Source organism: Equus przewalskii, chromosome 19 (assembly GCF_037783145.1).
Source record: "Equus przewalskii isolate Varuska chromosome 19, EquPr2, whole genome shotgun sequence".
In the NCBI taxonomy this organism is placed as follows: Eukaryota; Metazoa; Chordata; class Mammalia; order Perissodactyla; family Equidae; genus Equus; species Equus przewalskii.
The window spans coordinates 20,786,990-20,809,159 of NC_091849.1; the positions used below are offsets into that span (position 1 = coordinate 20,786,990).

At 37.9% G+C, this 22,170-nt stretch overlaps 1 protein-coding gene across 2 annotated transcripts; it reads right to left on the reverse strand.

Annotated features, from left to right (window-relative positions):
• Positions 1–4,825: 4,825 nt before the first annotated feature.
• On the reverse strand, positions 4,826–14,540 carry PRL (prolactin). 2 transcript variants are annotated; one of them, XM_008526462.2, is made up of 5 exons: positions 14,304–14,540; positions 11,794–11,975; positions 9,827–9,934; positions 7,369–7,548; positions 4,826–5,165 (listed from the first exon to the last, which is right to left on the reverse strand). In XM_008526462.2, the coding sequence occupies exons 1-5, from the start codon at positions 14,341–14,343 to the stop codon at positions 4,974–4,976; spliced, it is 702 nt and encodes a 233-aa protein (XP_008524684.2). In that variant the 5' UTR covers positions 14,344–14,540; the 3' UTR covers positions 4,826–4,973. The 2 variants fall into 2 exon arrangements, with proteins under 2 accessions (XP_008524684.2, XP_070440255.1); XM_070584154.1 differs by having other exon boundaries at positions 11,794–11,978; positions 14,304–14,440.
• Between the last annotated feature and the right edge of the window lie 7,630 nt (positions 14,541–22,170).

Sequence of the window (22,170 nt, forward strand, 5' to 3'; positions counted from 1 at the left end):
TATTTTCTGTTGAGGTATAATGGACATATAACATTATATTAGTTTCAGATGTGCAGCATAATGATTCGATGTTTGTATATATTGTGAAATGATCACCACGATAAGTCAAGCTGACATCCATCACCATACATAGTTACAAATTTTTTTCTTGTGCTGAGAACTTTTAAGATCTACTTTCATAGCAAGTTTCAAATACTCAGTATGTTCCTTTTTTGACTGAGTGCAGTTAGCTGGGACGAGTGGCTCTGAGTCTTAGAATCAAAGAATCACGTTTAAACAGTGGAGTTGAATCAAGCTTCTCAGTGCTAATCACAGAGTCTTCAGTGAAGAAATGCCCCTGAGCAGCCTCACCTGGCTCCATCATGCTGGTATGGCGTGCAAGTGTGGATCTGTTTTTAAAACGTATTTTTTCCACTTGTCCATGCATTACCTTCTAAATGTCTTTCATTGCTTCATTTGTCCTTTCTACCTTTACTGTCCAAATAGGTGATAATTACTGCAGAAGATTTCTACCCAGCAGAGTCATCTCTGGCTGCCTATTGGGCATTTTGGAAAGATGCTGGGGAAGAGTCATTCTCCTATTAGAGTTTTATTTTCAGGGGATTAAAAAGCTTTTAAATTTCAAGAGTCCTTAAGTATGCATATTATCTTAGGAGCGGGCACTGTTTAATTATTTATTTGATTACTGATTAACTGACCATCTGCTGAGAGGAATGGGACAGTAAGCAGTATGACAATGAAGGCACGGTAAACAGGGGTAGATTCAAGAGAAAGGAATGAGAAACTCTTGGAGAAAGTGGACAAATGTTGAAGGGGACCATAACTCATGTTTTGTTTAGGTTTTGTGTAGGGCTGGCGCTGTAAAGTAATGGATTGTTTTCATTTTATTCTTATTCATCACTATACTTTACAATGTATGTCTTAGTTAAGTGTTGAAAGAGCCTAGTGACTTATTACTTGTTATTACTGGCTAGTATAAATACTTTGGTTTTGGTATTTGCTATAGTCTAACAGAGGCTCCTGAGTGTATACATTTCTATGAATTGCTAAAGTAATGTAACATTTTTGGTGATTTCTGGTACAAAGTCAGTGAAATACAGGAAAATTAAGTGCAGATGCATTTGGACAAAGCCTTAATTTATCTCTTCCTCCCTTCTCTCTGACTCTCCCATCGTTTATTTACTCATCTAGTCTCATGTTCTTGAAGGCCTTTTTGACTCTTATGTCTGCCTCATTCCTTCTCTATAGTCAAGGCCTGTTGCTGTCCCTGTGTCCCTCACATCCTTTGCTTCTTTCTGCTTGGCAGAGCCCTCTTTGATTATTATTTTAGAGTGTCATAATAATATTCCAACTTGTTTCTGGATTTCTTCTTTTTCTCTGCTAGTCCCTCACTCCCACAACCCGCCAAACGAGATTAATGTTTCTATTTTCCAATTCTGGACCGATTGCTCTCCTGCACGAAAATTTACTGGTTTTCCATTGCCTGGTAGAATAAATATAAACTCTCCAAATTGTCATAAATTATCCTCCACAATACATAAACAGTCCTTACAAGGTTTTCCCTCTTTATTACCCTATGGTAATGTATTAGCACATACATTTATGGGAGCATAATAATAAGAGATGTTATATGTCTATTAAAATGATGAACGGGTTTTGTGTTTTGGCCCAACTTCATTATTTATTGATACCTTATAATGCTGTATGTATTAACATCTCAGTTCCTCTTGCTCAGAATGTAGGAGATGCCTGCATCATATGATGATTCTAAATGAATTGATAGAGATGCTGTCTTCCTATTTTTTGCGTATCACTATCCTATCAAGCCTTCAAAACTCCATCATGAAGCCATCACAATCATGTCCTTCCCCAAAAACTTCCTTTTTCTCACATCCAGATGTCTCCTAGCTGTCCTTCAAATCATTGTTGCACTTCGTGTAGCATCACCTATTATACTGACTTTTCTCTACCTTATAATATAGTAATTTGCAAGTTTATGTAACCCTTTCTTTCTCCACAACTTGAAAGCAAACTTCTAGGGGGTAGAGATTTTTCTTATCACTGTTTTAATCCTCGTAGTGCCCATAACATGTGATTTCTAATCTATGAGATCGGTGAATTTCAAGGGATTTTGTTTGTTTGTTTCTATTTTGTAACCATTGCTTTTATTCTTGCTATGGCAGGGCCATTTCTTCAAAGGTAACCTTACAAGGAAAACAGTAAAAGGGAAAAAATAGACTCATTCTGTTTGGCAGGGGAGTGATTGTTATATGCCTCCCAAATATCCCCTTTCCAGATACTTCTTGCTGACTCTACAGAACACCTACGGCTCTCTCTATCGTGTCTGAAAACTACAGTATTCAGTTTATATGTCACAGTCAAGCAGGGGGAGGCCTTTTAATATCACCACCTCAGTTGTTTATCTGAAGTCTTAAATTTGTGCTTGGAATAAACTTTCTAAGAGAAGAATACATGAAGATGTATGTGGGCTAGTCGTGAACTTCTGTTTCATACAATTGCATTGTCCATTTATTGTCAAACTTCACCCCTGATAAATACCATCCTCTCTGTTGGAAATATCTAGAAATTGAAGGAAAAGAAGTTGAAGTGGATAACACAATAGAATTAGATGTTTTCAGCAATAAATGACTTAGAAAGAAAGTGCATACAGATTTTTCCCATACTCTCTTGGCTTTTAAAAGAAGAAAGCTGAAATATGAGAAAGCTGACATTTTGCATGCATGCAGGAGCAAGGGGAGAGATGGATAGATTGGTTTGGGGCAGAGTATTCTGTTGTGTTCTGAAAGGTTTGGGTCATCACAGCTAGAGGCAAGAGAAGGACTCAGACAAAAATAACCCTGGCTGTCAGAGGGGAGATTGGTTTTGCTGGACAATGTTCCTATATGTGTGGGAAAGGTTTCTTCGCATAGTGGAAGAAAATTGCATTGAACTGTGATCTCAAGAGGTGCCAAGTTCTGCTCATCTCTAGAGCTATTGCGCATCAATTAGTAAAGACAAAGAATACCCCTGATACAAAGGAAAATTTCAGAAAGGAAACAGAGAAGAGAAAATGGAACGAAAAGGAAAATATGAGATATTGGCTCTTAGGGTATAAAAATTTAGGTCTTCTACAAAAACAGTGTTCTAATAGCATCTCATCGTTTACAACCCAGGTCTTTCTTTCATTTTTCCTCTTCTTATTTTTCTTTTCCTCTCTCTCTCTCTCTTTCTTCCTTCCTCTTCATCCCCCTTCCTCTCTACTTTGTTATTTCATCTCTTTCAGGATGTTGGATGGAATATTTACTTTTATCTGTTGTCTGGGAATTCCTGCTAAGACCCCAAAACTGCTGAAAAACAACCTGGCAATACCACTGCCTTCTAAGAAGAGCCAGCAAAGAGACTGTCTCCCATCCCAGGTCGTTTAGAGGGAGTTGGACAAGCTGAGCTACCCTAATCCAGTCACCTCTGTTCAGTCTCAATAAATGGAAGATGAAATATATGAATAGGGTGTTGTAATTCAGTGGCCTAGTAGGGAATGTTTGTAAGGCTGACTCTCTTAAGATAATTATTGACAGAGATAATTACTCCTTGGTTCTAAAAGACTGACATTTCATTCTTCAGGTTAATATCTGCTTATGAATCCAACTTTCTGATCTACTCTGTGTCTATGTGAACAGGAGGAGAAGAGAATTGTCAAGAGACCCCAGGAAGGGGTCAGAAGCAATCCAGCATTATTTCCACTCAATTCTTTGGAGTGGTAATGATACATGAGTCTCCTGTGGGTCAGCTGGTAGATAGCTGACCTTGAGCCAATTTTCTCCAGTAGGGTGCTAGCAGAGTGGAAGAATTGATTCAGAGCATTTTCCCTGGTAAAAAAACTGTACAGTGGGATGTCCCCACTTGTGAATGTCGTGGAAAGTCATAAGGGTGCCCTGTAAGAGAGATACTTGCCACTCAGGGGAAATTCAAGGTTAGTCCCTGTCGGCAAGGAGAAGGCTACGATAGCATCACATAAGTCAGTGATGTCAGAACTTATCCATCTCTCCTCATTGTAGCAGAGGAATGGAGATCCAGAAGAGGGAGGGGGAAGAAACCTTGCAGAAATCGACCACATCTGCTTTCCCTAAGTCCCTTGAGCCAAAACAGGCGAGAGGAAAACATTAAGTAGGTTGAATATAAGATGGAACTGAAACTTGATTGGACTGGATTTGTTAGACCCAGAGTGACTAGAACATATGGAATGTGTCCAAGATGATGCTCAGGAGACGGGAATTCAATAGAGATTGGTTGAAGACAGCCACTGGAGAAAGATATAGCTATTTCATGTAGGTATCTGCCATGGTCTGAATGTTTGTGTCCCCCCCCAGTTCACGTGTTGAAATTCTAAGCCACCCCGTCTGTGGTATTTTGTTATAGCAGCCCAAACAGACTAAGGCAGTATCCTGACAATTTTAGACTGTTCGGTAAGCCTCATGCTGTTTGGGTGCATCACAGTTTCCTAGTACTTATATTATCTATCATAATACTGTGAAAGTTAGCTGATGGTTCATGGCTTGCTTTCATAAAAACATTCTGAGAATTCAATCTTCTTGGTAATGTGACCAGCATGATTAATAATTGTCTAATTCTTTTATTCTAATAACTTGACCCACAACAATTTACTGTGATTCTAAAGTCAGCTGATAATTGTCTTATTTGTAATGCTAGCTTCTGCTATTTGTGACAAATATTAATGGGAACTTCTCACTGGTAGTGACAGATTTTCTTTTGATTTTCTATTAAATGAAGATAAAAAAAAAAACTTTGACAAATTGCCTTTTTAGATTTTGACATCTCTAAGGAGTGAGTTTTTATTTTTTAAGATGAGACCCATTACACCCAAGCATGCATTAGAAAGCTATAAAACTAAAAGAAGCTTGCTCTGGGATGGATCATTAAGAACCATCTCAGAAATAGATGGAATGGATGTGGGCTTAGCAGTTGCTATCGTAGACGATTCGGCACTTCAGGAGCTTGAGATAATTGTCGATCTTATGTGAATCTCTTCGTAGGCAGTGGAGCAGGTTATAAAAAGCAAAAAGGCGACTGTCCTCGTCAGCCATCTGCAGGGATGGAAGTCCTGACCAGACAGAGTAGACCTCATTTTCTTTGATTCTGGGTTGAACCTAATAACCAAAAAGATAGTGACTTATTATTTGTGTTATTAGTATTTGCTTATCTTTGGTCTCTCTAATGGTTGAATTAAGATGTAGAGATGAGACATGAGTATAGAACTTCTAGACAGAAGCATGGCTTAATGAGCTACTGTAACAGAAATCTGTCATTAGTCTAAACTCAAGTATAGGTTTTCTCACATGTCTGTGATCACGGATGAAGGGTGTTCATGCAGGAGGAGACAGATGGAGAGCTAGAAAGTTGCTGTTTGAATATAGTAATGAATGTGACCAAGGGACAATGAAGGAACTAGCACCAATTCTCTCACTTGAGGAACTGATTCATTTCCTGAATTTTGTCTCAGATGTGCATTTTGTACTTTGTTTCTTCTGACAGGTCCCCATAATTACATTTTTTTTCTTTGCTTTGAACTGATTCTATTCTCTGTATAGCGTATGTACCAAAGACGTTAGAAACGATGACGATTTTACTTGATGTTTTAAGGTGCAAATAATCTAGCAATTACTATGACTAAAAAGATCTGCTAAAGCAGTCAGGAGACTGTCACACAATCCACCCAGGACAGAGAACACCCAAATTTCTCTGAAGAATATCTGCTTTCTTTTGAGTCTCTGGAGAGGGAGGTACTGGGACAAGTACCTATGAGCAAGCGGGCTGCTGGCAGCAACCCCTCGGTGGTGAGGGATGAGTGATAGGGTGGAAACATACTGTGATAACAAAAGGACTCTGAGCACCATGAGGGAGGAGCATCGTTTGTCTTCACATTCTATCAGCGCCTGCCTGCTGGAAGCCCTGGAGATCTGAGACCGAGTAACCACCTCAGCAGCTAGGAATGTTGACGAGTTTGGAGAACCACTAGGTGCAAATGGGGAATAAGTGTAGACCCTGAGCTGATAAACTAACTATCTCCCGCAGAGTGAGAATATTTTTTAAGCCTGAGATTCCCTATTAGAATTTAAACAGTGTGCGTGTGTGTGTGTGTGTGTGTGTATTTGTTGTCCTGGTTTATGTTTTTCATTTTTGGTGCTTGAGCCCTAAGACAAAATCTGCTGTGCAAGGGACAATGACATGAATAAGAATAAATAAATAAGTAGTAAACAAACAAAAAAAAGAACAGAAAATGAAGTGTTATAGAACAAATGTGGCCTAAGAATGTGGGCTGACGGTAATAAAGACAATAACTTGACAATCTAGGTGTTTATTTCATATGTCCCAAGGTTAAAATGTGCTTTGTGTTGTGTTAGATGTATTCTTCTCCCATGAAAATGACAAAAATGACACATGATAGCATGTACTTTGTACACAATAAGAGAAATATGAAATTGCTCCTGTTATTATTCCTATAGACGTGTTTTTCTTTAGATGATACATTATTTCTGAGAACTTCAGAAAGCTTTTTAGATGTTAACTCACTCCTATTCAAATTGTCCCATCTTAATGGAGATATACATTGCAAATATTAACTCAATTTAAATATGACAAATTATTTGGGGGAGATTAAATACATTGATAGGAGATTTGATTTTGGACCCCAAGTAAAAAAAATTTAGGATAATGCAACTTTCTGTAGATTACAAAATAAAGAACATTCCAGAAAAGATACACCCCTTTCTTTTGGGTACCACTGAAATCAGTGCTTGTGGAAGGTCATTGATGCTGTGGCTTGATCTTTTCAATCTCCTTCCATCCCTGAAAAATACATCCAGCAGAGCAGGCAGCTGGGGGGCCATCTGGGGGGCAACACCATCCAATCTGATTTTCTCTTTTCTCCCTTCCCACTCTCATCCTTTGGTGTGGGGAGAAAAGAGAAAGAACATGAGCTGAATTTCAATAGCAGGTATCCTGGGATACTTTGAGAAAAACATTTCTCCTGCAGAATCTATGCTCTAGTTTTCTTTCTCTTGAAAATATTTTAACCACCTGTCCCCAGGGAGAGGAGGGTCTTTGGTGAATTTGTGTGCAGCAGAGGGAAAGCCACCTCTGTCAAATATCACAGAAGAATCCTAAGATTCACTTACAGTAGGATGGACCACGATGAGTTAGTAAGCTCTTGCTTTATTTGGTAGCAGTCTACAATATAGAACGCTGAAATCTTGTTCTTGCACAGTGAGACATTTCAAAACTCCTTCCTCCCCACGCAGGTCACCTCTTTCATTAATGAGAAAAACAAAGAAACGTCAGGAGGCTGCCCACCTGGCCGACTATCTTCTCCATGCCCTCTAGAAGTCGTCTGTTTTGCTCCTCAATCTCTATGGCTTTTGACAGGATAGCTTCCGGGGCTTCTTGCATACCGCGCACTTCTGAGACGAGGTGATACAGAGGGTCGTTCCAGGAGCGCAAAACTCGGAGGATCAGGTTCAGAAGGTCTTCGTGCTAAGCGACCGTATAAAGCAATCACATTAAAATAAGCAGAATACAATGGGTTTAGTTACATGCGATTTTCGCTTGGAGAGGCTGACCTACAATATCTCTTTGTTATTCCTATGTGTATGCAAAATTTTTCGTAGGTGGTACAAGTTGTAAAAATACAAAATTTAAGCTATGGGCTCAGACTTTGCTAAAATTAAAAGAAAATCTGGCTTATTTAAATGACTACTTTTTCTAATGAGAGTTCTAATTTATAACACGAAGAATTTTGTTTTCCCTCTGAAATCCTACCATCCGTCCACACAGTGAATTCTTTTATATTTGATTGCTTTGCTTGTGCAGGGGAAGAAACCAAGGAGTATTGTGGGAACTCAATATGTGCCTGTAGTACCTGCCTCAGGAAAGATAGATTCCAGGGTCAATGACAAAAGGCTCAAATCATTTTGACCCAAAGATTCATTCATATTAATGAATCAGATCATTTATGAATGTATTCATTTGTGATTTGTAGTTTACTTTATGATGTTAGAACAAAGAGATGATGATGAAGACATGGCATTCATAAACATACTTTCCTCCATCCATACCAACCCCCATGCTGCTATGAGAGCAGTCTATTTTGCTGACATACGCAGGTGAATAAGATGGCACAAGGCTGTCCTTGGTAACAGCATTGAGGGAATTCACAATGGAGACTTTTGCCCCCTAGTTTACTACTACTAGGATTGCGCATCAAACTCCGAGGGACTGGTCATCTGTGATTTAAAATGCTTGCTTTCTCGATGTCTGTGAACTAGTCTAGTGGTAAAGGAAATGAAGAGTAGAGAAGAATGAAATAGACATTACAATGGAGGCATAATTAGGATGTGAAAGAACAAGCGGTAACGAGGTGTAGACCATATAGTGAATGGCAGTAGAGTTTTGCTAGGGCCATTCATTGTAGCATAACAATTAAGAGTGAGGGTTTTGAATTGGATGAAGCCCAGACTCACTGCTTGCTACCCATGCAACTGGTGCAAATTCCATGGCCTCTCTGAGCCTCGGTTTCCTTATCTTAGTAAGTGTAGTAACAGCACCTTGTGTTACAAGATTTTTTGTGAAGATTAACTACAATAAGGCACAGAAAATGCTTTGTAAAGTGAAAGGCAATATAGTAGCTCACAATAAATTTCAACTCCTCCTCCTTCTCTTCATCTTCTTCCTTCATTTTATTGTCATCATCATCATCATCATCATCATCATTATTTATTTTATTTTTTTTGGTGAGGAAGACTGGCCTTGAGCTAAGATCTGTTGCCAATCTTCCTCTTTTTGCTTGAGGAAGATTGTTCCTGAGCTAACATCCATGGCAATCTTCTTCTATTTTGTATGTAGGATGCTCCCACAGCATGGCTTGACGAGCGGTGTATGGGTCCACACCCAGGGTCCGAACCTGCGAACCCCAGGCTGCCAAAGTGGAGCGTGCGAACTTAACCACTACGCCACCTGGCCAGCCCCCATAATTATCATTAATGAGCTTAGGAAACAGAAAGAGTGCTGGCACTATTAACAAAGTTTTAAAGAGAGAACAAATTGTGTTTATGGGGGGTATATATGTGAAGATGTTTATTTTAAATCATGTTAAGACTGGGTTATGGCAAGGAATAAGAAGGGAGAGATTGTGATAAAAAATTGGAGCTGGGATAAAGGATTGGGGCTTGATATGCAGACTTTGTTGTCCTCAGAACAGAGGTAATAGTTGCAGCTGTGAGAAGCAAAACGTGGTATTTTGCAGGACTTGGTTTTGGGAGAAACTTATAGTTAAGGAGTAAGTAGTGGCAGAAGAGTCAGTGAAGAATGAAGAAAGAAGTAGGTATCAGAGACGTAGGAGTAGAATCAGAAAAGCCTTGAAAGTCCAAAAGAGATGGGTCAAATGGTGCAGAGATAAGTGACGTTAGATCCTGCCCGTGTAGGAGAGCACTCGTAATGTGTAACAAGTATGCTTTCATACAGTATAGCATGTGCAATCCTGGGTCCAAGGCATTGGTTACAGTAATGCTGTCTGCACGGACAATTTGTAGACCTGTTATTTATTTTGCTGCTATAATCTGTATTCAGCGTTTGATTTTACTGATAATTCAGTGACTACGTAATGTAATTTCTCTTTGATTGCTTACCCTTCCTCCAAGTTTCTCTGCGTGTGCAATTATCATTATCTGTCACACTGCCTCTAATCATCTCCAGCTCGGTAATGCCAGTGTACTGCCTCAGTTGTTTTGGTGAAAAACCTGGAAAGAAGACTCACATGGATCTGTTGGGCTTGCTCCTTGTCTTCAGGGGTAGAGAGGGAAGAAGTGTGGCAGCTGTTGATGGCCTTGGTAACGAAGCCCCGGCCCTGGGCATACCGTTTGTCCTAGAAGTGATCAAGAAAATTCATTTAAGGTTGTTTGGGCATTGAATAAAAGAGTAAATGAACCCATTACCAGAATATTAACCCATTTGATAGACGTATAACGTTTTTTAAATGAGAGTCAGGTAAAAATCAAAACTAAAGAATTAAGAAAGTCACCCTTTTCTTTCCATTCTCTCTAGAAACCATTAGTTTTTCATCCAATTTTTCTAAATTCCAACCTTTTCCCTTCTTTGCAATTTCCTTGTTTGATTTCATCCCTCCCACAAGTTGCTATTTGGAAAGCAAAAACTAAAAATATCAAAAATACAAAATATTCAATGTTTTATTAAGTATCATCTTTCTTTAGTATTTGAACCAAACATCATAGTGTATATGTACCTATATTTAGCCATTTTTAAAATGTCTTGTTTACTGTAGGTCCCAATTGATATGTTCCCTTACTAGGTGTTATAAGGTTACAAATTTTCTTTGGCTAATCTCTGAATCCACACACCTGTACCATACCATGTTCATCATAGATGCGGAATACAATTTTGTTGATTGTGACAAAATCATGTCAGAAAAGCAGAGCATAAAATTTTAGGAAATATTAAGCAATGGACTGACAATAAGAACAGAAAAAATTAGCTAACACATTGACAGAGAAAAACTAATTTTTAGCAAAAGTTGTGCAAATTTAAAGAGATTATTAGGAAGATTTGGAAGATAAAGGATGGTCAGTCAAAAATGGAGGATGAAAGAAAAACTGAGTAAAAAAGAACTACATGAATATACATTTCTTACAAACATCGAGCCACATTCTTTATGGAGATCTTTGATTCATTGAAGCTCTAATCTACTGTCTGCTCCTTGAGTGACCTAACAGAGTTAACATACCACTTTCAAAGTACTTTAATTAGAGAATAATTGTTTCCAATTCTAAACTAATCCTTCTTTTGTAGTTCTAAACCTATACACTGCAAATCTTAGAACAATCACGCGTGGCATTTTTGGATTTCTGCAAAGTTATTATTATTTGTTTTCCTGACATGGATTTAGCTTAGTTTAGCTTTGTTCGATCTACCTAATTCACTGCAGTACAATTTCCATTTACTGGATGTCTACGCTACGCGAGGTGAAGAATGCATACAGAGACGTAACCTGCAGGTGAGGACAAGAAATCAACATGCTCCTTCTTCCTCAGCCTCACCTTAAAGTGCTTTATGTTGAGTGCTGTTACGGATCAAATGTTTGTTTGCCCCAAATATGTTGGAGCTCCAACACCCAGTGTGCTGTATTTGGAGACAGAGCCTTTATGGAAGTAATTAAGGTAAAATGAGGTCACAGGGTGGAACCCTGATCCAATGGGATTAATGTCTGTAGAAAAAGACACACTAAGAGAACTTTCTCTCTCTCTCTCTTTATCCCCCACCTGCCACGTGAGGACACAGGGAGAGGGCAAGCTGGGAAGAAGAGAGTCCTCACCAGAACCCGACCGTGCTCCCACCCTGATCTCCAACTTCCAGCTCCCAGAACTGTGAGAAAATAAATTTCTGTTGTGAAAGCCACCCAGTCTACGGTATTCTGTTATGGCAGCCCAAGCTCACTAATAAAGGTGCTTAAAAATTTTGGAAAGTTTTAAAAATAAAATAAATTAAAGGAAATTTAAAAAAAATGATTACACTCCTGAAGAATCTTCGAGATTCCACGAAACCGTCCCTTTCTTTTTGTTTTGCATTTTATTAGGTGATGCCTTCTTTTACCTATAAGATGTATTATTTGAAATTTGGCTCATGCAGCTTTCTTGTTTCAAGTGTGGTATTGCCCCGTTATTGACGCGAAGGTTCCTTTCGGGAAGAAGCAAGACGTGTGGTACTTACGAATTCGTTGAACATTTCTGAGGAGAGGTTGTGGATGTAGTGGGACAGGATGACCGCGCGGTCAAACAGTTCTCGGAGGGACACCTGGCAGTTGACAGCCCCACTTGGACAGATGGGAAGGGAGGCCACACTCTTGCACAAGAGTAGATCTGACACCAGCAGCAGCAGGAGCAGGAGCGATCCTGCTTAAATAAAAACACCAGACACTCTGAGATGATCTACTCAGCTGAGGTTATCAAAAGTCATCCTGTCGAGGGAAGCCTTGTCTCTCCCCATTGCCCTCAGCATGATTTGGTACTGTAATAGCTGGGCCGGGGAAGAATCAACACCTTCCACTGTGTAAATTTAGTTGTATAATGATGTTTGCACAGATGTATAGTTTGCGAAGTAGCTTACTCCCTGCATTTTTGTATTGCTCCTAGAAGGGCTTCTGTACTTTGTAAACATTTGGGGCTTAACATAATTCTGAGCCACGGAGTGTAGGTCATTCTCTTAGGATAGTTTAACGTCTTGGGAGTGTCTGCAGATTTTCAGCAGCCGGGATTTCTAGGAGTTCGTAATTTTTGTAACTCTATGTTGACTTATACGTGCATTTTAGACGCGGAAATGGCAAGAACAGCACAGGTGATCTGTTTGTTTTACCATGATAAGGGTAAACGTGGGATGGATGGATTGCTGATATTGAGTGTAAAGAGAATTCTAACATAACAATGATACGGTAGCCTAGGTCTGCTGACTCATCTTAATAACCCCATGCATTTGCTTGACACTTTGCCAAAAGCTTTAACATTTTTTTAAAATTTATGTTTCCCAATAATCCTGTGAGATAGAATCAAACTTCATTGCTATTATCAAGTTATGTTGATGAAACAGAAGACAGAAAGATTAAATGATTTGCTGCAAGTCCCATTATTAGCAGGTGGGGGAGGCTGGACGCCAACATTGTCATCTTTTCACTTTGTCGTGTTGCGTCACACGCACCCATGGCCACCCAGTCTGCAGATGTAGAACAGGGACCACATTAGGAGCTGTGATGACCTGGTGCTTGCAGAGGTCATGGCCATTACTTGTAAAGAACAATGCTTTACCTTTAATTGCATCATAACAGTGGCCCTAGGAAGTTGATTTCATCCATTTTTTTTCTGCTCTGTCTATAAAACACCTACTTTAAAAATCTTCCACAATTATCAGAGATGATTTGGTCATCAATTTGCTATCTCAGCAGATGGATGGATATGTACCTCTAACATAGCAATAATTTATGCTTTCAAAAGAAAGAAACAATATATTAAAATTACTTTTTAACCTTAAACTACCCCAAGAGAATATCTGATATAAAAATGTGCTTATCAGGAAACCAAGTTTCTATGGAACCTTCAACAAATGTAATTATAAATGTCCAAGATAAAATTAGGCAAGTGCTAAAGATTTATGTATAAAAAAATATCTAAACCTAAGAGTATCTAAAAAGTTGGTTAGTATAGAATGTAACTAAACAAACTTTTAACTGCAAAATAAAAAAATATCAATGTTGGGAGATGATTCATATAACAGACTTTTAATTTTTTAAAAATATGATCTTTCCAAAAAGTTTATTTTAGGTGCATTCATATAGTCATGTAATATAGCTGAATGGATATTTTATCTACAGGTGTAAATAAAAAATGATAGAGAAATTGGAATATTGGTTCTAGGAAATTCATAACTGGATAAATATTAACTCTGACTCCATTTATCTGTGCGTCTATCATCTGAAGGATTTTCACAGTTTAAGATCAGGTAAAATTGATATATATTTTTGTTCTTCATTTCATAAAATAAATTTTACAGTTGTTAATTTCTTTTTCTTGCACATGTCAACCAAGTAAGCAAAGATGATTAGATACTACTAAGCCTGTTTTTCCTTTTGAAATGTCATTTGGCTTAAACCCAGTTGATGAAATATTATAACAGGCAATCCTGCTATCATTATCTATATTATGGCTTCAGAGTTGAAAGTTTCATCAGGTTGACTCACCTTGGCCAAATTACATAAGAGGCCTGGGAACCAGAAAATGTTAGTTTCTGCCTTCTGGAATTGTGATAAATGGGACCCATAGATACTTGTGATCTTATTCCAGTCCAGGGTTTCCCAACCTTGGCATTATTGGCATTTTGAGCTGAACTATTCCTTGTTCTGGAGGCTGTCCAGTGCATTGTAGTATGTTTGGTAGTATCTCTGAGCTCTACACAGTAGATACCAGTAGCACTCCTCCTCAAATTAAGACGACCACAAACATCTCCAGACATAACCAAATGTCTCTGGAAGAAGGGGGAGTCCCCCATTGGAGACCCACTATTGTATTCTATCATGCCCTTGTACCATTGCTCTTTAGAATAATAATTAGATAGCTCTTCTAAACTCTGTAAACCTGAAACCTCTTCCTAAGAGAATATTAGCTAACATTTTAAATGAATAGCCCCACAGGAGTGTCGATAAAGCCAACAACTCAGTGAGTTGTTGCACATACCTTTCAGTGACGACCTCTTCTTGTCCATGGTGATGATCATTTCGGGAAACACACTTCACCAGAGAAGATCTGGTAGTCCTACAGCTCTCTCTCTCACAGATATTGGCTTTATAAACGTTTGACATCATTATGAATGTATTTAATCAGGCCTGCCTTTCTCTTTTGCCAGTCACCTGTTTCCGTCATTGAGATTACCACCATAATTTCAAACATCAAATGGTATTTTATTTCTTATTCATATTCAGGAAGACACAATGACCAGAAATGAACATTGGAGAAAGGATTTTGATTAATTAGACCAGAAGGAAATGAGAGAAATAATGAAGGCGAGATCTGGAGAAATAACTAGTTTGGGCTAGAGGACCTGTAAAACTATAGAAGTCATTTACTTTAAAATTTACCTTTATTTCTCCGCCATTTCTTGAATATAGTGTTATATTTTCACTTGGGCATCTCACATATTATCGAAGGGTATTTTTTTTTCATTCAAATAGCTGGGTAGATGGAGTCAAAATTTCAAAACTTCCACCCTAAATAGCAGGAAATATAGAATAAGGAGTGAGAAAGTAGAATTTTCACTTACCCATTGTACTCTGGTTATATTTCCCTCCTTTTTTCTTCCTTTTACACATTCTGTTTTGTCCTCTTTAAAATGACACGTCTATGTGGTACTTTGTTTTAAAATGTGCATTTTCATTTGTCCCTTTTGATTTTAATATATATGTAAAGTTATATTATCATCCCCAGTTTACAGATTGAAAAACAGAGGCTTGGAGAGATTCAATGTCAAGAGTATAGAAGAAGTAATTAGTCAAGTCAGATGCTGGAAGGATTATTGCTTCAAGAGGAATCGAGAGGGATGTGAAGAAGGTTTGGAAACGAATCACTTCACAAACATTGCTGTGCACCCACATCTAAGATGAACAAGAGATCACCCCTGACCTGAGGGAGTTTATTCTGGGTTTTCAAGGGCACACACACACACACACACACACACACTCACACACACACACCCTGCTATGTGATGAAGTGAAACAAAATTCTAGGCAATCATTTCTCCTCTTCTCAAGCACTGGAGTGGATAAATTGTTCTTAACTTATGATCACTTTATTTCTCTGACCTGTGACTCTGGGGCTAAGGTGACAAAAATTCATCTTTCCTGGGCTCAAAAGTTCCATTTGTCTTTTAGAGATTTCCTAAATGAAATGATTATAATGAATAAGAACTAAGTTGTTGACGGCTTTCTCTGATTTTCAAGTCCATGCATCTAAAGCAGCCTGTGACCTTTCATTTCAGTTCTGCCATATGTCTCTTAGAGTAAATTGATGGATGAGGTCATTGAAAAAGTAATCCCTTCCTATGGCATTTCCTTTTTCTACAGTTATTACTGCCGTGTTTGTGCTTTAGCAATTATCTAACTAGGGGCTCTTACGGGGACCTAGTAATCTCAACAAAGATACCAGATTTTGAATCATCTGCATCGTGTGATGATTTATAGTCTCTGCCAATCTACAGCTGGGTCAGGATTCCATACACCCATACTAGTATCCATTTTTACCCCTGGACAGTGACAGTCTGAATTATGAAGACAGCAATGCTGTGTGGTAGAGAAATTAATGCTGCCCTCCGTTCCCCTCCTCTCCCGGAAGCTTAAGAGTAGGAAAATCTGCCATAAGAACTGACAACTTAATCTTAAAATTTAAAGGTGTTGCAAGTTTTGTAGAAAGCCAGGAAAAGAGTAATCGAAGAAAACCTGAGTTGTGTTTATTCAGTGGAGGCCAACTGATTTATTTGCATCCAAAGAGGTATGCGTTTCTCTGTAAAATTTCTTGTGTGCTTCCCTGCCCCACGTTTCCTGTTAATGGGGTGTTGCAATATTTAAATGACGCAAAAGGCATCTCTTATGCAAAAAGTCATAGCTGTCCTATTTTTTCTACCACGCATATCACCCACTTTTCACCTTAATTTTTGTACACGCTCCTTTGCGGGTCTTTCTCTTTATCAGACGCTGCCTCTAATTTAGAGCAATAAAGAAGTTCACTAAGAATGGATTTGTCTGTTTTTATTCACAAAAATTCATTTGTTTGCCATTGTTGGTCTGAGCATTCAGGATTCAACTGAGAGATGATCAATTTCTGTCAAGTAGCTGAATGAGGAGCTCATATGATGTTAAAATCTCCATGATATTTTTAGTACCTGAAACTAATAAACAATTTTGCCCTCTTTCCTTACTGACTCTAATTTTTAACATTAAGTAACATCAGGTTGGTTTTCATTCCTGTTTGGGGATGGAGCTTGTACTGTCTTTATATTTTCTTTTGTTTATCTATTTTTAAGTTTGGATACTGTTTTTTCTTCTCTCATTTATGATGCAAAAATATTTAAAATGCTTCATATAACTTGAAAGGTTTCTACTGCAAGATATAGTGGGGAATATTAAAGAGCAAAAGGAATTAAGAAGTTTAAAAATCATCAGAATAAATAGATCACAAGGATATTTCAATTTATACTAGTAGTGGATTGTCTGTAATAAAGTGAAATTTGCTAATGATTAAAGATGTATTGTTTATGGATTTAAAAATTCCAAATAGCCATCTTCCAAAACTTGGGCTAAAAGATCAGATAGGATATATATATATATATTTTTTTTTTTTTGAGGGAAAGTAGCCCTGAGCTAGCATCTGCCATCAATCCTCCTCTTTTTGCTGAGGAAGACTGGCCCTGAGCTAACATCTGTATCCATCTTCCTCTGCTTTATATGTGGGATGCCTGCCACAGCATGGCTTGACAAGTGATGTGTGGGTCCACACCTGGGATACGAACCAGCGAAACCTGGGCCGCCGAAGCAGAATGTGTGAATTTAACTGCTGCGCCCGCTGGGCTGGCCCTGGATAAATATTGTTTTTGATAAGAAATATCAGAAAATGTGAAGGGCACGTTGGAGAAAGGATCAATCACAATGGTGCTTCCTTGAACTGCAGTGTTTTCAAGATAAGCCAAAGCAATGATTTAATTACATCCTACTATTTACATTCACTTCATGCTTGTAAGACATACGTTTTTTCCCCGAAGTGCCTGTGTTCACTGCTTATCTCTTGCTGAGGCTTTGCAGCTCATCAACTTCCCTAAGTAAGTCCAGAACCCAAGTTCTTAATCTATGGCTGTGTCTTGAGGGCATTTGCTCCTTAAATAAGAAAGCCATAGTGGAAGCATTCGGAAAATCCCCCTGTAATTCCTTTTTCTTTTTCTTTTTTTTCCCTCACCCATATGCTGTTCATATCCTCTGATCTAACTCTGACTTCTCTTTGTTAGCTTATCCTATGAGTTTCTTGTCGCATGCTTGTTCTGAACCATCTGTACTTTTGGACAAATTTTAATCCCTGATATAAGACAATGCCAGATCTAAGGATGATGTGTCAAGAGACTTCACAGAGTCACTCTTTGAGATTGCATTTTTTCAAGTAAAAGCATCAAGTATTTGGCTGTATGCTCATGCTAAGTGGTGCAGATAACTTTCCTTGTAAAAGATTCTTCACACTTCAATATTCTGTGTGTGTGTGTGCGTGTGTGTGTCCCTTGCTCTAATGGGAAGTGGTTCTGAAGCACGCCTACATCTATGGACATATCTCTCTATCTAGACACAGACATATTAATATAGAGAGATTATATATATATATAAATGTATCAAAATATATATCTATATATAGAGAGAGACGCAGAGAGAGAAAGAGAATCATTGTCTAATAGGAAGTGGAACTCTGAGCCATGCCTGCTTCCAGGGATAATTTTAAATCTTTTTTTTTTAAGGTATGCTTTTTGATGAAGAAGATTGGCCCTGAGCTAACATCTGTTTCCAATCTTCCTCTTTTTGTTTTGCCTCCCCAAAGCCCCAGGACATAGTTGTGTATCCTAGTTGTAAGTCATTCTAGTTCTTCTATGTGGGGTGCTGCCACAGCATGGCTTGACAAGTGGTGTGTAGGTCTGCACCCAGGATCCGAACTGGCAAATCCCAGGCCGCCAAAGCTGAGTGCACAATCTTGACCACTCAGCCATGGGGCTGGCCCCCAATTTTAAATCTTGTAGTTAGCACAGCCACCACCAAACAGAACTGAAAGCTATAGCAATAGACTGGGGTCTCTGAGGCTTCCTGCACTGACAGGCATTAATTGTTTAATGGTTCAATTGTGGTGAGACTGTAGGGGTCTCAGGGGACGGGTTGGGACAGTCAAGAGGAGTCAGAACACTTGGGTGGTGACAGCGGCAAATCTGTACTGATCGGAAGTGAAGTATTGCGACATTGTAACAATGCACAGGGCTACACGTGTGCGGACACACCCTCGTCCCTGCCTTCCTCCACTGTTATCTTTTCAATATATTGAAAGAATTCAGACTGAGAAGTAGGGCAGATTCTTGACAGGAAATAATATCCTCCCATTCCAGTCTACACACCCAGTATCCTCCAATACATTTTTCTATTAGAATTTGTCTACAATATATTAGCTGTGACATATCCATCTATCTTTTTTCCTTGTTTATTCATTAAATGCAAGGTGTCTTACTAGTGTAATAAATTCTTTGATATTCAGGGATTAACTAAAGTGACAATTGTTTAGCAATGATCTTTATCATTTGGTATTGAAATATAAATAAGAATTAATTCCTTGATGGAATGCTCTATTTACCAAAGAAATGTGTATATATATATATACATATGTACATACTTTATACTTTCTCTCTTTATATGTATCTATACATATATATGCAGATAGATATATACTAGTACATATATAAATATATATATATGTATGTATATATATATATACTTTTAAACCACAAGGGAAAAGTGAAGGTACAAGGTAATGGTGAGGTTTCCTGAGATAAGGAGATCACAGAATCTTAGCTCTCTCTCATTTTAATAAAATAAGCAAAAAGTGAGCTTTAAAAAAATCCAGCAAAATTACACCTACTGTCAAAGGTGGAAGGAAGTATGAGCATGCTAATTTTTTCATGGTTCAGAGCTGGAATCAATAGATATTGTCAAGTTGATTTTTTAACAAAGGAAAGATGTCAACAGATGATGCAAAGTTATCATTATAACCACTAGAAAAATGGAAAACAGATTACAAACCCTCTAACTTCTCAGAAAAAGGAAATATTGTACACACACGCATACACATGTGTGCACACACAAAAAGTATATGACATTCCATTTAACAAAAGATAGAAAACAAGGAAAACATAGGCAACAAAAAATATAAAATTAGAGGCCAGAATAAGATGCAACATCAAACATGTTATAGGATAAGTTTACTTATTAAAAGTAAAAAATGATTCAGTTTCTCTAAAAGTGGTAAATCCCAGCTATATGCTGGATACAGGTGATAATACCCGAAACAGTCGTTTTCAAAGGGCAAGGAGGTAGAGGTTGATTTTGACCTCCAGGAGACATTCACCAACATCTGAAGACAATTTTATTGTCATAACTGAAGTGGAGGTGCTCCTGGCATCTCTTGGCCAGAGATGCTGCTAAATATCCTACAACACACTGCCCAGCTCTTCAAACAAAATATTAAGCCATTCAGAATGTCAGTAACTCCAATGCTGAGAAACCATGACCTAAAATGAAACGGCTGAGAAAAGAAAAATGTAAGTATAAAAAAGCCCCACATCAAGCAAATTATTTAAAACTGCTGGAGTGATAAGATTACTAATAGGCAAGTTTACGTTTAAGGCAAAAACTGTTAAAGTAAAGGACAGTACTTTGTGATATTGTATACGATCAACAATGGAGACAAGGCTATCGACAATCTTTGTGCATTTAATAATAGGATCCAAAACATAAAGCATACAGTAAGAAAATTCAAGGGGAAATTAACCAAGACACAAGAGTAGGAGATGATATATGTGTAGGTATTTCAAATGCCTATGAAACATTTATAATAAATGACATATTTGGCCATAGTGAAAATGTAACAATTTTCTAAAAATTAGAACACATGGCAATAAGAATATATAAGTAGTTCAATTTATTTTGTTTTCTCTTAATAGTCACCAAGGATTATTTACTTGCTGAATCTAAATCACTCCCTGAGTCCTTACCTATGTCAACTTTTTTTTGTCATTCAACCCTGTATTCTCCCCATTGGCTGTGATATTCAGTGTCGTGACTTTACCTGTCATATCCATGAAGATGATCTCAACTTGTTTTTCTTTCCCTACCTTATCTTCTGAGCTGCCAGCTACCTGCTAGACATTTCAACCTATATATCTTCAACCAAGATATGCTGAATTATTAAAAGAAAATCCCGAACTACTCAGCATTTCTTGTAAACTACTATTTTCTCAGTCACCACACTTAACCTCTCAGAGCTGTGTTCATTTCCTTTTCTTTTGTCTCCCTTAACTCACACTCAACCAGTTGATACGTGGCAATTATTCTGCCTTTTTTTAGTGAGGAAGATTGGCCCTGAGCTAACATCTGTTGCCAATCTTCTTCTATTTTGTATGTGGGATGCTGCCACAGCATGGCTTGATGAGCGCTGTATAGGTCTGTGCCCAGGATCTGAAAATGTGAACCTTGGCTGCTGAAGCAGAGCATGTGGACTTAACCACTAACCACTGGGCTGGCCTCTGCCTCTTTTACTTCCATGAAGTTTTCTTTTCTCCTCACTCCAGGTTATCTCAACCTAGACATTTATCATTTCTCTTCCATTTTCTCCTGCCTAGGTCCATTTCAATTTCAATCTGCTTACCCATCAAAGAAGATTAGTCATCCTGAAGGGAAACTTCTGAACAATCTCTAATTTGTCTAAATCATAGTATTTTAGGTCAGAGGAAACATGGAGTAAATTTAACTGAATATCTCATTTTATGGATGAAGAAGATGCCATAAACACATTTAATTATTGACAAAAGTGACCTTGGAACTCCAGATCTTTTGCCTGCCGCATTGGTGATATTTCTTCTTGCCTTCTGTACTCACACTTGTGTTTGAAGAGCTTATTAAGCAGCTGATGGTAAGTCTTGATGAGAAGATACAGATGTGACCTTGAAGACACATTGAGAAACACATTACTTCAAGGAAAAATGCCAAGGTAATTGGGTTCCCAAAGAGAGAGGAGAGAGAAATAGAAGGTTTAAACACTTCGGGACCTTCAAGGAAATGTTGCCACTGTCAAACAGAGAATTTGAGTGTGACTTTAAATCACGTTATGAAACAATACTTTTGTTAGAATATTTCTTAATGAGTTATGTAGATAAGGAAGGAAAAGCTATTAATTTTATTTCTTCTTCAAATTGGTCTTGGGTTTATCTGCCATTTTGGTCTCTAAGAATTCTTTTACTAATATGCGTCTTGCATATGTCACAAAATCTTCATTTAACTTTTTTACTTGTCACTTCTACATCATTAATAGAATGAAAGCCAAAGAATTCTTGTAGATTAGAAAAAAAATAAAAGGTTATCTGTCGACTACTTGAGAGGAGCAATATTATTATTAGCATGATAGGTGATGTGGCATTTGAATGTTCACTCTTCTGCAGGCCATTTTGTACTCATACCTTGTAAGATTAACTTAATAGGTGAGAAATAGGGTATTTCTTCCAGAAACGGGCATTAATTTCATAGAGAAAGCAAAAGAATGAATATAAGCTTTAAATTTCTGATAGTAACTGCAGAATAAGACTCTACTTTCAGGGGCGACTAAAAACAGAGATAATGTCCATTTAAACAAATGAAAATCGTGGATACGTACATAGGGACTAGCTAGGAAATTATGAGAATATTTTCATATTTGGTTTACAGAAAGCTTTCTCGTGAAGGTCTTATCAAGTATATAGGAACACATATTTTACCTTTTAAGAATA